Source organism: Takifugu rubripes, chromosome 20 (assembly GCF_901000725.2).
Source record: "Takifugu rubripes chromosome 20, fTakRub1.2, whole genome shotgun sequence".
NCBI lineage: Eukaryota > Metazoa > Chordata > Actinopteri > Tetraodontiformes > Tetraodontidae > Takifugu > Takifugu rubripes.
Window position 1 is genome coordinate 16,314,908 of NC_042304.1, and position 18,861 is coordinate 16,333,768.

General features: G+C 47.3%; 2 protein-coding genes and 1 long non-coding RNA gene across 6 annotated transcripts; 1 reads left to right on the top strand and 2 right to left on the bottom strand.

Moving 5' to 3' along the window:
- Positions 1-1,304: 1,304 nt before the first annotated feature.
- uchl5 (ubiquitin carboxyl-terminal hydrolase L5) lies at positions 1,305-4,640 on the bottom strand. Its single transcript, XM_003974417.3, has 11 exons — positions 4,443-4,640; positions 3,959-4,022; positions 3,781-3,886; positions 3,467-3,592; positions 3,089-3,150; positions 2,600-2,730; positions 2,409-2,472; positions 2,188-2,290; positions 1,975-2,088; positions 1,783-1,881; positions 1,305-1,687 (listed from the first exon to the last, which is right to left on the bottom strand). Exons 1-11 carry the CDS (start codon positions 4,516-4,518, stop codon positions 1,643-1,645), a joined length of 990 nt encoding a protein of 329 aa, XP_003974466.1. The 5' UTR covers positions 4,519-4,640; the 3' UTR covers positions 1,305-1,642.
- A 320-nt stretch (positions 4,641-4,960) lies between these two features.
- Positions 4,961-8,776, bottom strand: glrx2 (glutaredoxin 2). Of its 4 annotated transcripts, none has more exons than XM_029828694.1 (4): positions 8,624-8,776; positions 5,963-6,026; positions 5,658-5,834; positions 4,961-5,557 (listed from the first exon to the last, which is right to left on the bottom strand). In XM_029828694.1, exons 2-4 carry the CDS (start codon positions 6,023-6,025, stop codon positions 5,408-5,410), a joined length of 390 nt encoding a protein of 129 aa, XP_029684554.1. In that variant the 5' UTR covers position 6,026; positions 8,624-8,776; the 3' UTR covers positions 4,961-5,407. The 4 variants fall into 4 exon arrangements, with proteins under 4 accessions (XP_029684554.1, XP_011613459.1, XP_003974479.1 ...); XM_011615157.2 differs by lacking the exon at positions 8,624-8,776 and adding an exon at positions 7,076-7,188; XM_003974430.3 differs by lacking the exon at positions 8,624-8,776 and adding an exon at positions 6,949-7,152.
- Positions 8,777-9,196: 420 nt separating this feature from the next.
- Positions 9,197-10,311, top strand: LOC115247329 (uncharacterized). Its single transcript, XR_003886386.1, has 3 exons — positions 9,197-9,637; positions 9,833-9,892; positions 10,003-10,311. It is a non-coding gene; the product is annotated as an uncharacterized lncRNA (long non-coding RNA).
- Positions 10,312-18,861: the final 8,550 nt, after the last annotated feature.

Here is an 18,861-nt window from a genome sequence, read left to right on the forward strand (position 1 = left end):
AACATCTGATGAAAGCGCATGTGTCACTCATCCGTGTTGCGACTGCCAAACCGGTCGGTTTCCGTTTGTTGCCTTCAAGCATCGTGACAACAGTGGAAACACTGTCTGCAGATGCGTCAGTGCTGCCTGGACAGTCTGTCCCGCGGGAGTCCAGCGGACGCCGGAAGTGCAGCCGTTCAGATGACGTCACGATTGCTTTGAGCGGGTCAAATTTAGGACGACGCGACACAAAATAACACTTGAAATAATTGAATAAACCTTAAAGGTGTTGAAAAGTCCAACTTTTCATCGACATTAAACGGGGGCCGGTGACGTGTGGTCACTACTGGAAGGGGAAGTAAATTCTGGAGGTAATAAAATATATAAGAAGCAAATATAATTACAGAGCAACAGTGACCTGCTATTTTTTTCTTTTTTAACGATTATAAATCACGTACACACAAAAAAATAGGTAAAGGTAATAGCGTTGTTTTTGTTTTTTGTTTTTATAAAAAAAAAGTGCGTCACCTGTTCCATTTTGTGTTTAGAGAATACTGATGTATGAAACAGAACAGAGTCCGTTAAGTGCCAATAGTGAATAATTAAGACTGAAAGGTTCATATATTATATTCCGCGTTTTTCTGGTCCAAACAGCCGCGCTTCGTTTTGGAATGCGCGAATACTCCCGACATTACGGTAATTTCCCCGAAACATCAACAGCGCTGTAGGACCTTATTAAAAACCGATTTAAAACCGATTTACGGAACGGACGACCTGTGGACTTGTGCTTATACTTGTTTTGAGTATATCCCCTATATTACCCGTCTCGTGATGAAAGTGAGATTCATTCAAATATTTTAAATTGAATAATAAATAATTCTGCCATAAGTCGCGTTTTAAACTTACACGGTTGTAATGATCGACTAACACCACCAATAACACGAGGCACCTTTACTGTGTACTGCTTGAGTAACTATAACCACAAATGACCCATCTCATACTGAAAATGTGACTTTTATTGATATTTAAAATCTAATCTAAAAGGATTTTGCTGACCAATATCAAACCTATAGTCAGTGTCTCGGGCACGACCCTGACGTAGGCGCATTTCATGCTCAGCTTCATCAAAAATAACCAATTTATCTCGTAATTAGGAGCACTTTTTTGTGAACTTAATGAGTTCCCGTGACATAAAACACACAAAATAACCTGTAGTTTCTGTCCTCCACCACCAGGTGGCGCCAGAATTCTACCCACCAGCGACGCGTTTTCTCTCGTTTCTTTTTTGATTCAGCTGAAATAAGTTGGACACGGTGCAGCCAAGATGGTTTGATTTCATTTTTATCCTTGTACAATAATAGCAATCTTTAAAAAAAGAAAAGCAACTGGTTCACAAACATCTACATTTTATTATGAAAATAAGACGAGACAATCTGAGCACATCTTTCCTTCTATCATGCGTTGGAGCAGATGGACACGTGGACAAAGCTGTTGCGTCAGACCGTCTCTCTGCTGCGGCTGACCCGCAGAGCCGCTGGCGCTGGAGCAGCAGCGCCGCCGGCCGCCCACGCGCGTTCCTATGAATATGACAGACGATGTAGAGAATCTGTGTGGCTCAGTGATGGAAAGTGTGACTGCAGGATGCTGGACGGGTGCTGCTCCTTCACTTGGCCTCCTGAGCCTTTTTGGCACTTTGTTTCTCTTTTGCCTGGTAGGAAAAACAAAGATCAGTGAATCAAAGTGTCCCAGCATGATCCCAGCACGCGTGTGTGTGTATGTGTGTGTGTGTGTGTGTGTGAGCACCTTCTCCACCAGGGGCATCAACTGCTGATGCTCTGCCAGCGTCTTCAACAGCTCCATGATGAAAGGAAGGTAGTTGTGCTTCCGCCGAATGTTCTCGACCTGCGGACGAAGAACCGGCGAGGACGAGGTGATGAGAGGACGCCGTCCCGGTTCACCTCGGACACGGCGGCCGGACGGCGTCCAGAAACTCACCTTATATCTTTTGAGCTTCTGGTTCTCCTCTTCGATCAGGAGCTGGTACTTGGCGATCTCTGACTGGATGGAGCTGAGGAAAGTGCTGCTCTGGTCGGTGTCCATGGGTTCATCCTGGAAAAGGTTCGGACAGAGATCAGCCCACAGTGTGAGGGGCCGGGGGGGGGGGGGGGGGGGGGGGGTGGACCCGCTTCACGCCGAGCCTCCGCTCACCTGAGTCAGCTGAGTCTGGAGTTCTGCTATTTTCCTCTCATAAATCATCTTCCTGTCGGACACAATGGCCATTAAGTTAAACCGGATTTCTCCTTCACTGTATCTGGAGGAGGAAGAGGAGGAACCCACGATGAAGAGGAGCGCTAACGAGCTAATGCTAACGAGTGTGTGATTCTATTGAATGCAGGTGTTTTTAAAAAGGACATGCAGGGTTCTTTTACTTCTGGATTCTTTTCTCAATCACTGGGCGGACGGCGCTGATCCAGTCGTCCTGGTTACACACGCCTGATGGGAGACAATATGCACACGTGCACATACGCACCAGGTCAAACGTGCACTGATCAGCCTCCGCTCAGGACCGGGGGGGGGGGGGGGGGGGGGGGGTGATAAAGCGACCTTTGTTGTGGCTCACCGAGATCAATGGGTCCCTCTCGGAGTCCGTCCAGCTCGTATAGTCGCCCGTTTACAGGGACGTAGCTCACAAAGTGGAAGGCGTCTTCGTCCTTGGCCGAAGACTTGGCATCAAATTCAAACATCTGCTGTCTGCACACAAGACCACAATCACACAATAAAGACGAGGCTGACACAAGTATCTTAGGATATAATATAAAACATATATCTTATATGCGCGTTTACAGCTGTTGATCGTCGCGGTTTTTGATGACGCGTCTGCGCCATCTAGTGGACACGTGCGTTAATACACTCTAATATGACCGTACTAGAGGGTTTATAATTACAATATTTAGCAAGGAATGTGGTCAGTTGCTACATTATCAATGAAACCTCTCTTTATTAAATAATATCTATGAAAATTCACCATTACTGGTCCCACCGAGGGGTTAAAAGCAGCCGATCAAGCGGAAGCTTTTCCCAGCTGGGTGCGAGCCGAGCGGCAGCTTACCTGGCGAAGCCGTTGTGAACTTGTCGGATCACCTCCGAGTTGCTTAGAGCCAAACCTTTCATCTGAGGAGAGCAGACGATGGAGGATTAGAGCAGCGCCCGTTTAACCCGAAGAACTCAGGACGGACGGACGGACGTGTCCCACCTCTGGAATAACGCTTTACTGCTCCTGCACCTCGGCAATAAACACACCACGCTTGGTCTTTTCATTATTAGAGTTTTAAGAAGACAGAGCAAAAAGAACACACGTGCACAAAGCTGTCGCATCGACGTCGGGATTTTCTGCGTGTGAAATCCGTCGTTTTGAAGGTAAGAGGATCAAACTGTCAGCGATGGGAGGGGAGGCGGCGCAGCGACGGCTCAATAACCGTGAACTTACTGCAGCGTCGAAGCTCTGTGAGAACTCTCTGAACTCCGTCAGCGTGTCTCCCAGCGACATGTCCGAGTGGAAGCAGTTGAGCAGAACACTGACTATTGCCTGGGTGGCACACGCGTTGTTAATGACCTGGAAACACACCACAAAACAGCCCGTGAAACCACAGCTTCAGGGCTGGTCCGCCACCATCTGCAGGAGCGTGGTCGCCATGGTGATCAGAGCATCCCTGCGCGTCTGCGCAGTAGCTTCAGAGGTTAAACAGAGACGAGAACAAGTAGAAGTCTTGGGTGTTTCCTGCAGGGGTGACGGAAACCAACCTGTTTAGCAAAGAAGATCTGATCGAGCCTGGAATCCTGGACAATGGACCCCGCTGGCTCTTCGCCTGGCTGCCACTTGAAGAGGAAGATCAAGCCGTGCACGGGTCTGCAACGACACGCGCTCATTAAAGCTTCCGTCCGCAAAGTGCAACCTTTAAACCTTCAAGGATCAACACACTTCAAGTTGTCAAAGTTTTCCGGCTCCATGCTCCAGATCTCCTCGACCTGGGCTCCTTTGCATCCTAAAGAAAGAAGCAAAAGTCTTGTCAGAATCCGGACGACAAGGGACCGAATTACCGATTCATACCCGCCTGTTGAAAACACATCAATAAACGAACGAACACCAACGGTGCTCACGAGCCGACACGAGTTTGATTTCACGCGCCGTTGTTTTGAACGCTGAGTAATGCTAGCTAGTTAGCCGGTGTAAAGCAACCGACACTCTCCGGCATCAGCAAGCACAGTTGCGGATGATGCACGCAGAAAGATGTTGATGTCCACGCAAACCCTCTACGACACGCAGCTGCCGCCACCCGAATGTCTTTAATCCGTTTAATTGCAGCATTGTAGCGGTTATCGTTAGCTTTGCAGCGTTTACCCAGCTAGCGCGGACTGACAGCCACGTTACACTGAATGGGTCGGCTAACGGCAGGCTCACTCACCGAACCCTTTGATCAGTTCTGTGAAGACACCGGGGTCACTTTCCATGAGACACCACTCTCCTGCGCTTCCGGCCATTTTAATACGATTGTTAATCTCACGGAATCTACACACATGCAGGCTTGCAGATATGCCAATTTAGCAGTACGAGCGCTAGTCAAGCTAATTTCATTGGTGACCTCACCGTGACGCGGTGCGGTGGGCGCTTGTTTTACATTCACAGCGTACGCCGGATGGACGCGAGGGCGGTACGGTTAAACCCCGCTGTGACATCTTTAAAAACTCATACACGGTACTTGGACATGTATCATCATGGATTAGTGAACAGCAGAATATAAACTAGAAAGCACAGACCGTAGCCAGGCACTGATAAATAATCCTTCAAAAAAAAATCCTCCACTATGAAAGGTCGCAGGTCAAAATCGACCCAAATATTCCCTGAAAATAGTGGAGCTCATGAAGACGTCGAAGCCGTTGCTGATTATATGATTATCATGATTATATGATGGACACAGACAGCTGAGCAGACGTTCATATTTATTACTAGTCAGGAAAACGCATTCATTTAACAAAAACGCTACTTAAAGATATAAAATGCCCGTCGCTCGTGCACAGACCACACAATTCCAGACACAGAAAAGTTGGACAAAGTATAAAAATACAAAAACATTTTCATATCTGTGCAGCTCCGCAGTGCTCGAATATCAGTCAGCATTCGTAATCAGGCTCTTTCAGTCCCGTAGCCGTGTACGTGTGTGTAGATCTGATCGCTCACACAGAAGGCAGCCGCGTGCACGTTGGAACGTTTGCTTAAAATGTCACAGCTTTAATAACATCCACATACAGTTCATTCCTCATTAAACCTGTAAATGTGTCCTCTTGGACTAAACATCTCATGAACTTTGATAAATAAATATCAAGACAGTGTTGAATAAATAGACAGTTGACAGACTAAAAGAACGGTTAGTCATTTGGCGGCGGCGCCCGAGCCCTCGCCGCTGGCTGCACAGCAGGGGGCGCACTGCTCGATCAGCGGCAGCAGCTTCCCTTCCTGGTGGAGCCGTTTGGTGTCGGAACCGCCGCCGATGCAGTTTCCGTTGACGAAGACTCTGGGAACCTGCACACACAGGAGGACAGGAAGTGACATCATTGAAATCTTTGCCTTGATCCACGAGCATTCCATCAGTTTTTCATCCCCAAGAACGCAAAGCTCGTACCGTCCTGGCGCCGGTCATGTGAGCCAGGGCCTCCTGCAGCCGCCTCCCGTCGTTGTGCTCGTCCAGTTCGACCACTTTGTAGTTTGCGCCAATCTCGTTGAAGACGTTTTTGGCCATTTTGCAGAAGGGGCAGGTGCTCTTGGAAAAGATCACCACACAGTTCTGTGTCACCATTTCCTGGAAGGATCAAAGAGGAGACGTCCGAGTTCCATCAGCAGCGGCGTGGAAACGGGACCAGGAGAGACCAACAATCCCAGGCAGGAACCAAAGAGGCAGAGCTGAACGGGAAGTAACGGGATACCGACCTGAACGTACTGAACGCAGGCTGGGCTGGACCGAGCGGTGGCGGAGGACGTAGAATTCCCCATTCTGAAAACAGAAACAGGAGATTTCCTCTAGGTCACAGAGAAACACCCACAAAGCAGCGAATAGCAGAGTGGAATAACCTTAAAAACGGGAAAACCTCACAGGCTGAGGAAACGTGAAGGCTAATCATTAGCATCAAAACCAACATTCTCGGTCTACACGTCTGAACTGGTTACAGTCCACAACCGGGATGAGGTTAACGTACCACCTAATCCAGGATTAGAGAGCACACGCTGTGGGAGGAGGTGGCACAGCAAGACGGGTTCTTTTGACACTGAATGGTCATTAGAAAAGAATTAAAAGTCCAAAATCCTGATTGTAAAAGGCGACAGCGTGGCTGTAAATCGGGTTCCAGTAGAATCAGAACACGTCTGATGGATTTCAGCAATTTACCAAACCTAATGGTCACATTAAAGTGAGCTAAATGAAGACATTTAACTAGAAAAAAGTAACTCAGGGCTCGATTCCCCCACATAATGTGACTTACGTCAATGGTGTAGTTTGTGTGTGTATCTATATCTCTATATAGATACTGTATATAATATAATTGGTTTGTTCATGATCAAAGCCCGTGGCTCAACATTTCCTGAATGTCATTAAAATTCGTATTATAAAGCAACGTAAAACTATAAACACGTGTGGCGGAATTTAAAGAGGAACGTGTCGTGTTTGTCTCATTAATAATGATTAATAGAGAATCACATAAAGCACAAAAAGATCCGACGATTTAATTCACACAATAAAGGTGCTCCAGCGATAAACTAGTCCAACAAAAGTAGCCGGTGTTGTGCTCCTTCTACACGTTGGTATTTAACTCTCTAAGATGCACAAATTTAAAGAAGAAATTTAAATAGTTTAAAGGTCGCTGTTTGATTTATTAAAACAGGCTAGCTGACGTCTTCTAAGTCAAGCTAGCGCTAATGACCTTCGGCAGCCGGTCCACGCCACCCTGGGAAGACATCCAGCCCGAGCAAACATGGAGCAAAAATAACAAACGAGCCAAAGATAATCTCGCTGCTGGCCGGGAGAAAACATGCAGTTGTGGTACTAACAGCACTGATGCCGATCACCGCCCTGGCTGCCGCTGCACGCTGGCTTTAGCCCCGAACTCTGTTTACATGATGACGGCCGGAAGTGACGCCATATTCAAGCGCCGATTAGACGCTAGTTTCAGGAAGCATTTCCGTTGTAGTTAAATTATTTATTCACGCATCGTTTAACTTTGAAGCAACACAACAGCCACATTTATTAGTCAGACTCCATATTTCATCTTATTTCAGCTCGGAGTCACCTTGTATTTTCTGTGAAAGTTAAATTGTCACAATCTATAATTAATTAAAGGGAGTGCACCGAAATTAGTTTTGTTTCTCATCACAGAATATTTATAACTATATGACTTAAAATTCAAAGTCTCTTTTCAAAGTGGGATTAATTGCCATTTTATCCAGGTTTTATGCCATTTTAGCAGGTTAAGGAATCAATGACAAATCTAAAAATATCTGATGAGCCAGCACTAACGTGCCTCACATCAAATACTTAATGATTCCCAGCATCAAAGAGATGTGTAGTTTATTCCCCGGAGTCAGTTTTACCCCAACACAAATCTTCAAATGTGACAAAGGGTGGAGAATAGGTTTACACTGGTGGAAGGGACTTATGTTTGGAGCTGCAGCATCAAACTGGCATCTTTACCTCCCAGGCTGGATTTCAAAGCACAGCAGCCTTCACATAAAAACCTGTGTGTATGTGGGTTTAGGCTGAGCATCCTCTCTCCTATTGGCAGGAATGAAAAAATGTGCAGCACAGATGCTACAACACAATCCCGTTTAATATTGTGCTGTGAGTTCACTCCATCTGAGGCTATAGTCTAATGTTCTATAAGCAAAAGTTTCACCCACATGTGTCTGTTTGAGTTTTTCTTTTTTAAAAGTACAAATAAATGTCTCCCTGACCCACTGATTTGCAGTTGTTGATCTCATTTCGCATCACTTTAGCCCCTATGGACCCCCCTGCTCTAAAGATTTACAGACATTTTCATTGTACAAAGAGCAAATGTTTACTACATCAAAACATACTTAAAAAATGTTCGTTGGCAACTAGTTATCATGATTTGTGAACATGCGCGTGTTATTTTGGGAGACACTTGAACACCAGGATCATTATTCACAAGATAAATTGTCATTTGCTGCAGATCATTTGTCTCTGGGAAAGAACAAAGAACCATTAGTGTGATCTATATCACCCATGTTGTCGTGGTGGCGCCTGCCAAGCTTCTGCCTGATAAATTGAAATCGGCAGAGGCCGAGCTGTCGACACCGTTTCGTTTGCTTGAAAATTTGTTTGTGATGTAAGTGAAACATGTTCGGAGATGATTCCGGCTGACAGACTGCAGACGGATTATCCACAGACGTCATGGAACCTGTCTGTCTGTCAGGTTGTCTGACAGATGACACCATTTCCCTCAAGCATGCTTAAAAAGGTAAATCTCCTTCTCTTTAGCAGACCCAAGCGGGCATAAATGCATCCTCAAAATCATATTTTCAGCCATGAGATCTAGTGTTTTATTAGCAAGACGGTAAAAAGCTGCATAGTTGACCAACCTTCTGGGAGAGGAGGAAATAATCTGGACTAAGAGGGACGATTCCGGCCTGCTCAGAGGTCACTTCTAGGTCAGTCGCACCAAAACCACAAAGTTACAATCCAAGGCTTTTCCAAAAGAATCAAGTGCCTCTTCAGATTTTTCGTCTCTTTGAGTCCACTTGAAATGACTTCGGAATGCGTCCGTTTTCTCCCTGCTTCCGAAGGCCGTGATGAGGCGCTCTGGCTTCCTCTCATGTCAGCCACCGTGGCCGAGGTTACCGGCACAAGCGAAGCCAAAACGCACGACAGCCGTGATCGGTGTGGACAAACAGCCAGTGCAGCGGCGGCTCTGGTGCTGGAGCACCTCCCTGGGTCTTTGCTCTGCTGATGAGTGCTTATCCAGCCACGGCCCTCGCAGGCATGTGCCCTTCCAGTCCCAAACAACAGATACTACGGCTGCAATATATTTCTCAGACAGAGCAATTTATGGGCCATCACTATTAATCACGGCTGTAGAAAGGAAGATAGCCTAACTCCCCCCGAGCCACCCTAGAAATGTAATTCTCCTGCTGCCTAAAGTGCTTATGGCGGCGAGCTGCAGATGCATTATGCCCACGTTCAGGCTCGGTCTTACAGCGGCTCTGCAATGAGCTGCGTTGATTTAATAGCGTTTGCCGCATGCATTTTCTCGGACATGTAATCAGTCCACAAGGTTCTGCGAGAGGCCATCATGAATCTCCCTGGCAGCAGTGTAACCCCCCCCCCCCCCACACACACACACAGCATGCTCTCCCTCTCTCCAACTACACTTGGCAATCACCCGCTCACGCAGGACGCAGCAGATGCAGCCGCCACCGCCGCTCTCCATTACGCTCAGGACTCAGGCTGCTGATTGGCTGTCAGGATGCAATCATGCATACAGTTTGTGTTCCTTGTTTTTCTTTACTTTTCTCTGCCGTCCTGCACCCGTTTCAACCCAGTGAGGAAGATTTACAGCACGTTTCGAAACGGTCACGTCACAAAAACAGACAAAGGTTTGATTTCAAGTTTGAAACCTTTAGAAAAATACGGCGTTCTAATTTAAAATGGGTCAGAATCGCTCAACATAAAACTCCAAGGCAGATTTATCACAGTTGGTTTTCAGATGTGAATCTTTTGCTGCGAGTGTTGTGATGGAGATAAATAGTTCCATGAATATGTAATGTTCCATATGTTCTACTTGTCCCCAGGCTGAGACAGTGCATGAATATTAGTGGACATCCTTACGACACATTTAGTGAAGTCTGCAGGTAAACGCATTTCCTGCATGCTGTGAACACACCGCATGTTCAACTAGAGGGAATTACAGCTTATTTACACTTTACAATCTAAGCTCCTGCCTATTTTCATTCCCTCGCAGATCAAAATGTCAGCACAGGATAAAATAATCTAAACCAAATAGCCGATTAATCCCCAGAAGGAGCGTTTCTCAGCCTGCAGCAGGTGTCCTCCAGATGACGAACTGCGGGTCTGATTTGTCAGGGTGAAGCGGCTCCTCTGAGCCAGCTTTGCTCCAGAAACGTTAATGCTGAAGGATCCGTCGTGGCTCATGTCAGGCCGGATGGGCCCCGCTATCGACGGTGACATTTGTTTTTGGGAAGGTTACAACAGTGTGTCGAGAGAAGTATTCCTCAGACTGCTGTCAACCCAGATCCCTGTTTTCACTCTTGCTGTCTGGGGGACGGGTGTGTGTGTGTGTGTGTGGTGGGGGGGGGGGGCTGCTGACAGAAATTGGCTTGGTGGCGTGTTAGGTTAGTGTTTGGAAGTCTAAAAGGGACATGCACCTTTTCTTTTGGCGGGGGTGGGGGTGCTTTATGAAGGACACTGGCTCTGTGATAGCCGAGGTGGACACCAGTTGTTTCAGTGGCTGAAGGTGTCGAGGAGAGATTTCACGGCTCTTTGAGCACAGTAATCCTGCAGCTCTCCACACAAGATGGCAAATAAAAACACTTCTCCCGGATGACACTCACACATCTCCTGGACAATACTTCCGCTGATAGCTTGCCTCTCCGCTCTGGCAGCTGCTTTGGTCTTCAGCATCACCTTTGAAATCTTTCCTATTTTGTCCTGTAATCTTCTACGTTGTTGCCTCAAGCTGCATCGACTCCTGGAGATGTTCTGTTTCTTGCATTTGACCGATTTTTGGCTGAAGCAAACACAAAGTTTAATAATTAAATGTAACAATGTGCGTGGCTGAAATATATTTTAGAGAGCGGACGCGTGTAATTGTGGTTTTAGACTGAAGAGGGCAGCATTGTCGTGCTGCGCTGCCAAAATGGGCGACGAGGCTGCACGCGGAATCTGAGTTTAAGAGAGGATCCACTGAAATCAAAGGGGAGAGGAAAAAAGAACAACAGCGGCATCGATTGCGATTTTTGTGCTAATTTCATTCCCTTAAAATAATCATGCCTATTTCTCATCATCCACGTGCTAACAGTCTGTTAATGTCAGCGTGAATTGTCTGTGTTGCAGGAGAACAATAGTTAACATGGCGACTCGGCGCACATATCATGAGGGAAATGTAGCATTTATCTGTAATAATCCTCGACCCCTGAGGCTCAGCAGGCCAAGGTAGATAAGTACACATCCTGTCGCTGCGGCTGCTCCTGCGTGGGCGGCCTGCAGCAATCACACATGACGTCCTTTCACTTGCGGAAGCTGGCGATCCATCTTTCCCCCACTCTTCTCCTTTTTCCCGCTCTTTCTGTCTTATCTTCTATACGTTTATTTATTTATTTCTTTTTCGGGAACCCATCCTCCACTGCAGGTTTATCAGCTGGCTTCAGAGCTCCTCATGCAGAGCTCCAGCTCTCCTTCTGTCTGTTGCTTTATCTGAAGCCAGAATTACGTTGACCTTGCGGTGACTTAAAAACACTTTATCAGGAACACAATAATCTCCTTTGCAGGGAAGCACATCAGCCAAAAAAGAAAAAGGAATAAATTGCGTTGGAGGCTGCGGCGTACATCTGCACGCTTCATCTTTTCACCACTTTGAGGAGAAACATTAATTAATATTATGAAATACACCGTTCTGTCTTTATTGTGCTTATTATTCATTTCTACATTACTTTAAAAATAATAAAAAAATCTATGAGAATATCTTAGTTCCTTCCGGAAGAGAAGATTTCAGGATTTAAACGTGTTTGATCAGGATGAAGGTCTGCACACCTCATTCCCACACAAATTTTTATCCACACAATCGCAGATTTCTCCCAACGATTTCACAGCCTGTTGCATCTTTTTTTCCCTCGTCCTGAGGCGCAGATTTGTCTCATTCTCTGTCTGTCCGTTATCTCGCTTCACACCGAACGTGAAAAAGTACCGACAGCACGTGTGATGTTCTGCTGCAAGGACGAAGAGCGAGCGGCATAAATAACAAGGGCGTCTTCGGCGGATGCGTGTGGGACACAAAACAGCGTAAACCCACATCACGCACAACTCAGGAGGACAAAATAGGACAAAAGGGGCCCTTTCTTTCAGTTCTACTCCTCCTCTCTAATTGCCACATCTGTGAAAGACAAACTTTAGAACCTTCAGAGGAACGATCATGTGTATGTAACAGTCCCACTTTGTGATGCAGACGACCGATTCAATCCTACTTAAACACTGATTGAATGGCAACAGGCCGATTCAGTGAAGTCAAAACAATGAACTGAACAACATGCATGATTTTCTCTGGTTTGGCCTCCACATTGGGAGGATTCTCCGGTTCCAAATCACCTTTGAGTGGCAGGAAACCTTTGCTTCCTCGTGACCACCCGCACCGATGGAGCTCACCGTCTCCCCTCTCTCTGGCGAACATCGGCACGAAAGACCGGAAACATGCAAAATGGCTGAGGTTCTTCTGTCAGAGCTGATTAGATTCTTCATCTGAATGTTTGCTCAAGATCGCCGGAGACAGAATCTGATTTTCCAGATCCGTGTTGGCGTTTGAGGATAATAAGGGTGATTCCTTTTTTAAAGCCAACTCACAGCTTGTGTGTGTCTGCTTACATTACATTAAGATGAATTCTCTTTCTCCTTCAGATTAGAACACACCGTTGACACCCCCATCTGTAGCAGCAGCTGGCCCAGCAGCTGGCCTCGCTGCAGCCCGTCCCTCCCAAAGTAGCTGCTGGTTCAGAGTTATGCGTCCTGTTAAAGGTTTACTGACTTCCTGTCAGGACAGCCACTATTATTCTCCAGCCTTAAAACGTGTTCCGCTTCTTTTGCATCTGCTGAATCGACTCTCGCAACGACCCAGACTTCAAAGTGCCGATGCTGCGCTGGAGAAAGTAGTGCGGCACAGCGGAGGCCGCGGCACGGCGGCGGGCATGTTCCATCATATCAGCGCACGCTCATCTGAGGAGTTTCTTAATTTCAGGACACTGGAGGTTTTACCAACATCATTTACAGACGTGGTCTCAGCTCACTGATGATAGCTTTTTAATGTCTCAGAACACACTTGAATGGGATGGAACGGAACGGAACAGTTTCTGGGTAATTGATGTGTTGCCGGTCCTTATTTGTGCCGGAGCGGCGGGTCAATTAAAGATTCTTTCTTCTGGAATAGTCCAATGTTTGGATGTTTATCACCATACAAGCAGAGGTCATGGGGGTGGAGCTGCTGCTCGCAGCATCGTGGCGTGGCGCGCTTTGTCATGTGCACCAGCTCCGGGGTCGCGGGGAGCGTCACATGAGCAGGATCGGAGGTCGTTTCAGTTCCTCCTCAGAATATCCACGATAAGCAGGCGGCCTTTTAGACCTGCGGATTTAAATATACATTAACGAGTGCTGGAGTAACGGCACCGGTGACATTCAGTGGTGAGTGCGCGGCTTTAATGTCAGTGAGACGGCGCGCACGTTTCTCTCATCCCGTGCTCGCTACATTAGTGTGAGGCTCCGCTTGCCCATTTGCCTCTTTCTCGCCCACTACGCCATTACTTTCCCTCCTCTGTCACCGCTTCTTCCCCGTCATTAATTTTCTCCCTCTCCCTCGCTGCACAACTCGGGGGATCAATCACCGGTTGCCATGGCGACGCAGCCACCCAAGCGAGGGGTACGCGTTATCGTGACTCCTGTGGCGTGCCAGCGCGCGTGTGTTTGTGCTGCGTGCCGACTGTACCTGCCTCTCCACCCGTCAGAGGGGGGCCTCCGCTGGGGACGCGGCTGCACCTCCAGCCAGAGCGGCTGTGACAGCTGTCTGGTCGGGGAGCTCTCACCTGACACACTCGGCTTCCTCTGCCGGCTCCTGCACAATAATGACCGCGCACCAAAGGAGAGGGATGACAAAAAGGACACGGAACGCTGCCAGGCCCGTTTTGCGTCTCCACAGTTAAAGAAGCTCACGTGAGCATCCATTATTAAAATAGCTCAGGAAAATGCTCACTGGGCTTGAACAAAGGAAGCTCCGGTTCTCCTGCCTCAACATCCCTCTCGGCCCTTTGGCTTGAGCAGAAACAGGAAGCAGCTCAGAGGTGATGAATCTTTTCCAGCACCTTCAGTCCAGTTACGGTGGTTTTCGGTATTTTCCTTCCCTCCTTGCTCCTTTCTGTTGGCCTGTTTCTCTTCTCGTTTTTCTTTCCTTTCATGCCCTGCTCCAGATTTCACACCTTTATGTCCCTCTTCTTTTCCACATGTTGTTTTCTTGACTAGCTTGGTCACCTCGTGCACCCTCACAGCATTCCTGTCTGCACCGGCACCTCCGCGTCTTTTCAACTGTCAGGAGGGGAATGCAGTCATCTACTGCAGGGAGAAATGTCAGCAAACCACAATAGCAAAACCGGATGACTTCAATTTCTTTTTATATTAAATGAAATCTGTAATTTTTCTGCAATAAGTTTGATTTAAAATTGAATTTTTGCCACACTTGTGATGACACAGTACCAGGACAAAACAGCCTGGTAGTTATGGAGGACTGCCTCTTTATGACTCCCCAGGAAGGCTGAGTTATTAATATTGGGGTTCTGTGATAAACTACCCGCCTCAGCACTGAGGAACAGCCAATAAATAACGCTAAAAATAATCAAACTGCATGGGTGAAGGTGTTGTGCGCAGTGCTGAAGGCCCTGCTGTTGTCTGGATGGCTCGGAAAAAGCAGGCAAAATCAAAGCACGGACAAAGTAACACCAGGAATCAAAAAAGAGAAACCGTGGCCGACGCTGGCAGCGTGGTTCCTCCCTCCACATCGGTGGGTTAATTAGCTCATTTTGAAGGAAAAGGAACAAAGCGGAGCTTCCTGTCGGCCTGTGTTCGTGGTTCCCGTGGTTCTCGGATCGTCGCTTCATCATCTGCTGGAATAATGTGCTTCTTAAAATGTTCCAAAAAAAGACCCATGAGCATGTGTGTGTGTGTGTGTATGTGTGTGCAATGAGCATCCCTCTGCCCCCTCACAAAACACACACACACACACACACGCACGCATGATAATCCCTCTTTGAAACTGTGAAGGAAACTGACTTTTGATGTTAATGAAAATGAGAAGCTGGTGTCGGCAAGAAGAAGACAAAGGGAGGAAGTACAAATAAATAGCAACAAAAGTCTCCCTGGGCTGCAGACGCCAGCCTCTGTTCCTCCAGACAAGCACAATTGATGCCTCCTTCCTGCGGAGGGTAATATCGCCGAAGCAGCCAACCTTGAATTCTTGCCTCGCTCCTGGAAGTCGTGCCCATGGTGGAGCAGCAGCTGTCGCGGTTGCACTTCATAAAGCGTTACAGTGGATGGAGAGCCAGCGATGGGCGTCGTAAAAGAAGAGGCTGCAGAGGATGAACAGGCTGTTGTGCTGTGCATCAAAATCTCTCAAACTTTCCCACCAAAGAGCTGAGAGGAGTGACGCGAGAGAGCTGCTGATTTACCCGAAGCCTTATCTGCTGTCACCAAGGCCTGGAGGTTATAAAGTGGCAGACAGGCATCGCCGTCTATCTGGAGGCTTAAATGGAAACCGACCACATGATGTGGCATCATGGATGAGGATGAGGACCTCTGTGGTGGTTCAAGTGGGGGTTCCTTAAATTAACTTGGTAAACCTCCACCACAATAACTGAATGAACCTGCACCAGCTATAAAATGCTTGAAATGTCCACAATGAACTATTGTGACCACCAGCAGAAGCTCCAACTGAGCTCTGGGCATTTAAATCTGCCAATGTTCCCCCAAAGTCCACGTTGGTGGTTTCTATTCTGACAGCAGAACTGACAGGAGGCTAAATACTTTTTGTAATCTCAGCTTTTCGAGATGAATGAAAGACGCTGAGCTTCATGAAGGCACAGCCGCAGCCTCCACTTCGCTAATAACACAGGACCCAGTTACCTGCAGGGGAGCGTGGTGGCAGAGGGCTGCCGTCGCTAAATATACTCAAGTGAAAAAAACAGGCTCAGCGTTTGATTTCTGAGACTGGAAATAACTTAAAATCCCATCATCCATCAGCTCCAAACCAAGCTTAACTTCATAAAACCGCACAGGCCCGGAGATCGCGGCGCTCGGTTATTTAAAGATTATTGTCAGATCAGGTCATTTGCAATGCAAAGTAGCAGCGAGAGGAAGCCATTAAGATATATTTTTATCCTCATTAACCAAAAATGATGTGAGGTAACGTCAGTTAACTACACACAAGTAATTACCAATGCAGCCGGTTATTAGAGCTGATTCAATCATCACGCAGTCTAATGCCTAGACTCACATCACCACTCAGGGGGCTGTTTACTTTCATCCGCTTCTGCTGCTCTGGTGCCGACTTGTACGGCTGGACAAGGTTGTGCTTCACTTCCAACAGCCTGACTTAGTCGGGGGAAAAATAAAACGAAAGAAGAGCCTTTGCAGGAAGGCGTGAAGTATGAAGGTCAATGGCCCATTGAGCAACCAGGTAGAAGAGTTTCGACGCCTGAGGTGAGTGATGTCAAGGCCGCTATATGGAAGGGAACGCTGCCAGGTACAGGGGTGGGTCGGTGTGTGAGGCCTGACTGAAGTCCGCACCACACAAGGTTATTCTTCCATTAGCACCAGGGTTCTGAATTTGATGCGAGGAGCCACGGGGAGGAGAGGGAGGGAGAAGGGAAAAGTGAGGCTTCCGCTCTCCAGCAGGACTGAGCTGAGCAGCAATACCTGCAACATGCAGCATCGCTCCCATAATAAGCTCTATAATCGCTCCAGAGTCACAACAGGTTAGATGCTAAAAATTGATCAGAGCCCAGTGGAGGCAGCGCAGCAGGAGATCCAAACAGGAGGTTGGTGGGGGCAGTTTTTGTGGGCTTGAAGTCCTTCTGCTCCTCACGGTTGCTCCCTTGCGTGTAATCAGCAGCATCAGCGGAGTCGATGCGGAGACGATCGTCCCTGCGTGTCCTTGGGCAGACAAGTCCTTTTGTTCACTCAGTGGCACTAACAGGACAAGCAAGAGGAAGCAGTACATTTGTGTTCCATGGGGAAAATCCCACGGTGGTTGTTCCTGCTTCACCCATGACCCACAGATCTGCACAAACATGTTCCAGGAAAGGAACAAATGACATTATAAGGATTTTCCACCTGCTGATTTCCTTCTACATCCTTTTGATGTCCAGATATTTAAACATCTCCACTTCCTCTTACAGGCCCGCCAGGGTGACACATTAGCTGGTTGGTATCCAGACGGGTTTATTCAAAGCTCCCCAGATTGGCTTTAACCATTTTGTTTGTGCATTTGCCCACCTCAATTTCAGGAAGCTTTGGGCCTAATCAAGTTTAAGTATCGTCTCCTCAGAGTTCTCGGTGAACTGTTCAGCTGCAGAGATTTTGATTTGCTGAGCACACGCTGATGTTTGTGAACGGAACCATTCAGCCCTTCAACCCCTCGCTCATGTTTCCATTTCTCTCGTGTCTCCTTAATTGCATTATCCCTTTTATCACTCAGTCAATTTATAAGTAATTATGGAAGCTGCTGGTAATTAATACCAGACCTCCTACTCTTCAAGGAAAAACCTCAAAAGGGTACTTTATTATTTTCCATTAATAATATGAAACAGTGTGGCTGGTGGGTGGATTTGAAAGAGCTAAATCGTATAAATGTAGCGATTATTCTTTTCTATATCTGGAAATTCTTGCGGCAAAAAAGTTGTTTTTGTCCTCTGACAGCCACCGTAGGTTCTCTGACTGGCTTCTGGCTGTTAGCAGTTGATGTCGGCAGGCAGATTCTGGACTTGGGCTTTAATTTCTGCTTTTCTGTGTTCACTACCGACTCTTTTCAAACCTGGAAGTGCTCCACATTTGCTGACCTACATTCTGTTCACGTGCGCACTTTTCTGTCTGGATATTTCCACCCTAATTTTTGCAGTAATATTTCTTGCTGCTCTACATATTTCTGTTTTCTTTCTGTTGTCCCCCCCCCCCCCCCCCCCCAGGGCCAGGCACCACACACAGGAGCAGCCTGCCTGGGCTGCACTGATTATCTGGGCTCCTGTAAACTCCTCATGTCACAGTCAGCCCCCAGGTTTACCGAAGGTCCTGTGAAGGACGTACAGTCACTTAATTTACAGTAACACATGGAAGAGAACGTCTGCTGTGCGCTGATGTTAGCATTACGAGCTAACGTGAGGATCACCTCACAACAAGGTGTCACACAGATCTCCAGATTTGTTGGCTGATATCTGGCAAAAGTTGGAATTTACGGCTCAGCCTGGTCAACATGCAGAGCACATCGGCTGATGAAGGCGTATAAACGCCGTCTAAATAAACGAGCAAAAGCCTTCGGACGCAGAAATTTCATCTATCGGGACAACTTTGAATTTTAATTGAATGTCAGCTGAGCTGAGTTCAAAGAACATGGAGGTCGTGATCGCGTTGGCATTTTCATTTTGAAACTGACATTTTACACTGTTGCCATTTCAAATGTGTTCCCTGTCGGATTTTCGCTCCTGGTAAAGATCTACACGCTGTTCTGTCCTCGGTGTGCAGGAGCTCCTTTATCTGGTGTTATTTTGAACGCAGCGCTGTCTAAGTCAGATAAGTCCGAGCCGGCTCGTGCAGATTTAATGTTTCAGAGGAAATTGACTTGCAGAGGCTGCAGCAGCCACACATCGCGTTACTGCCTCTCCAACAGAAGAACCCCCCCCCCCCCCCCCCCCCCCATTTATTCTAACAAGGAAAAGGCACCATAATAAGCAGTAAAAACAGGCTGTATTAGCCCAGTGGGTCCAGTGTCACGACGCCTGGCCGGAAAAACAACATAGAAATGATGTGAGTAGATCAGATTCATCAAATGCAATAAAAACTG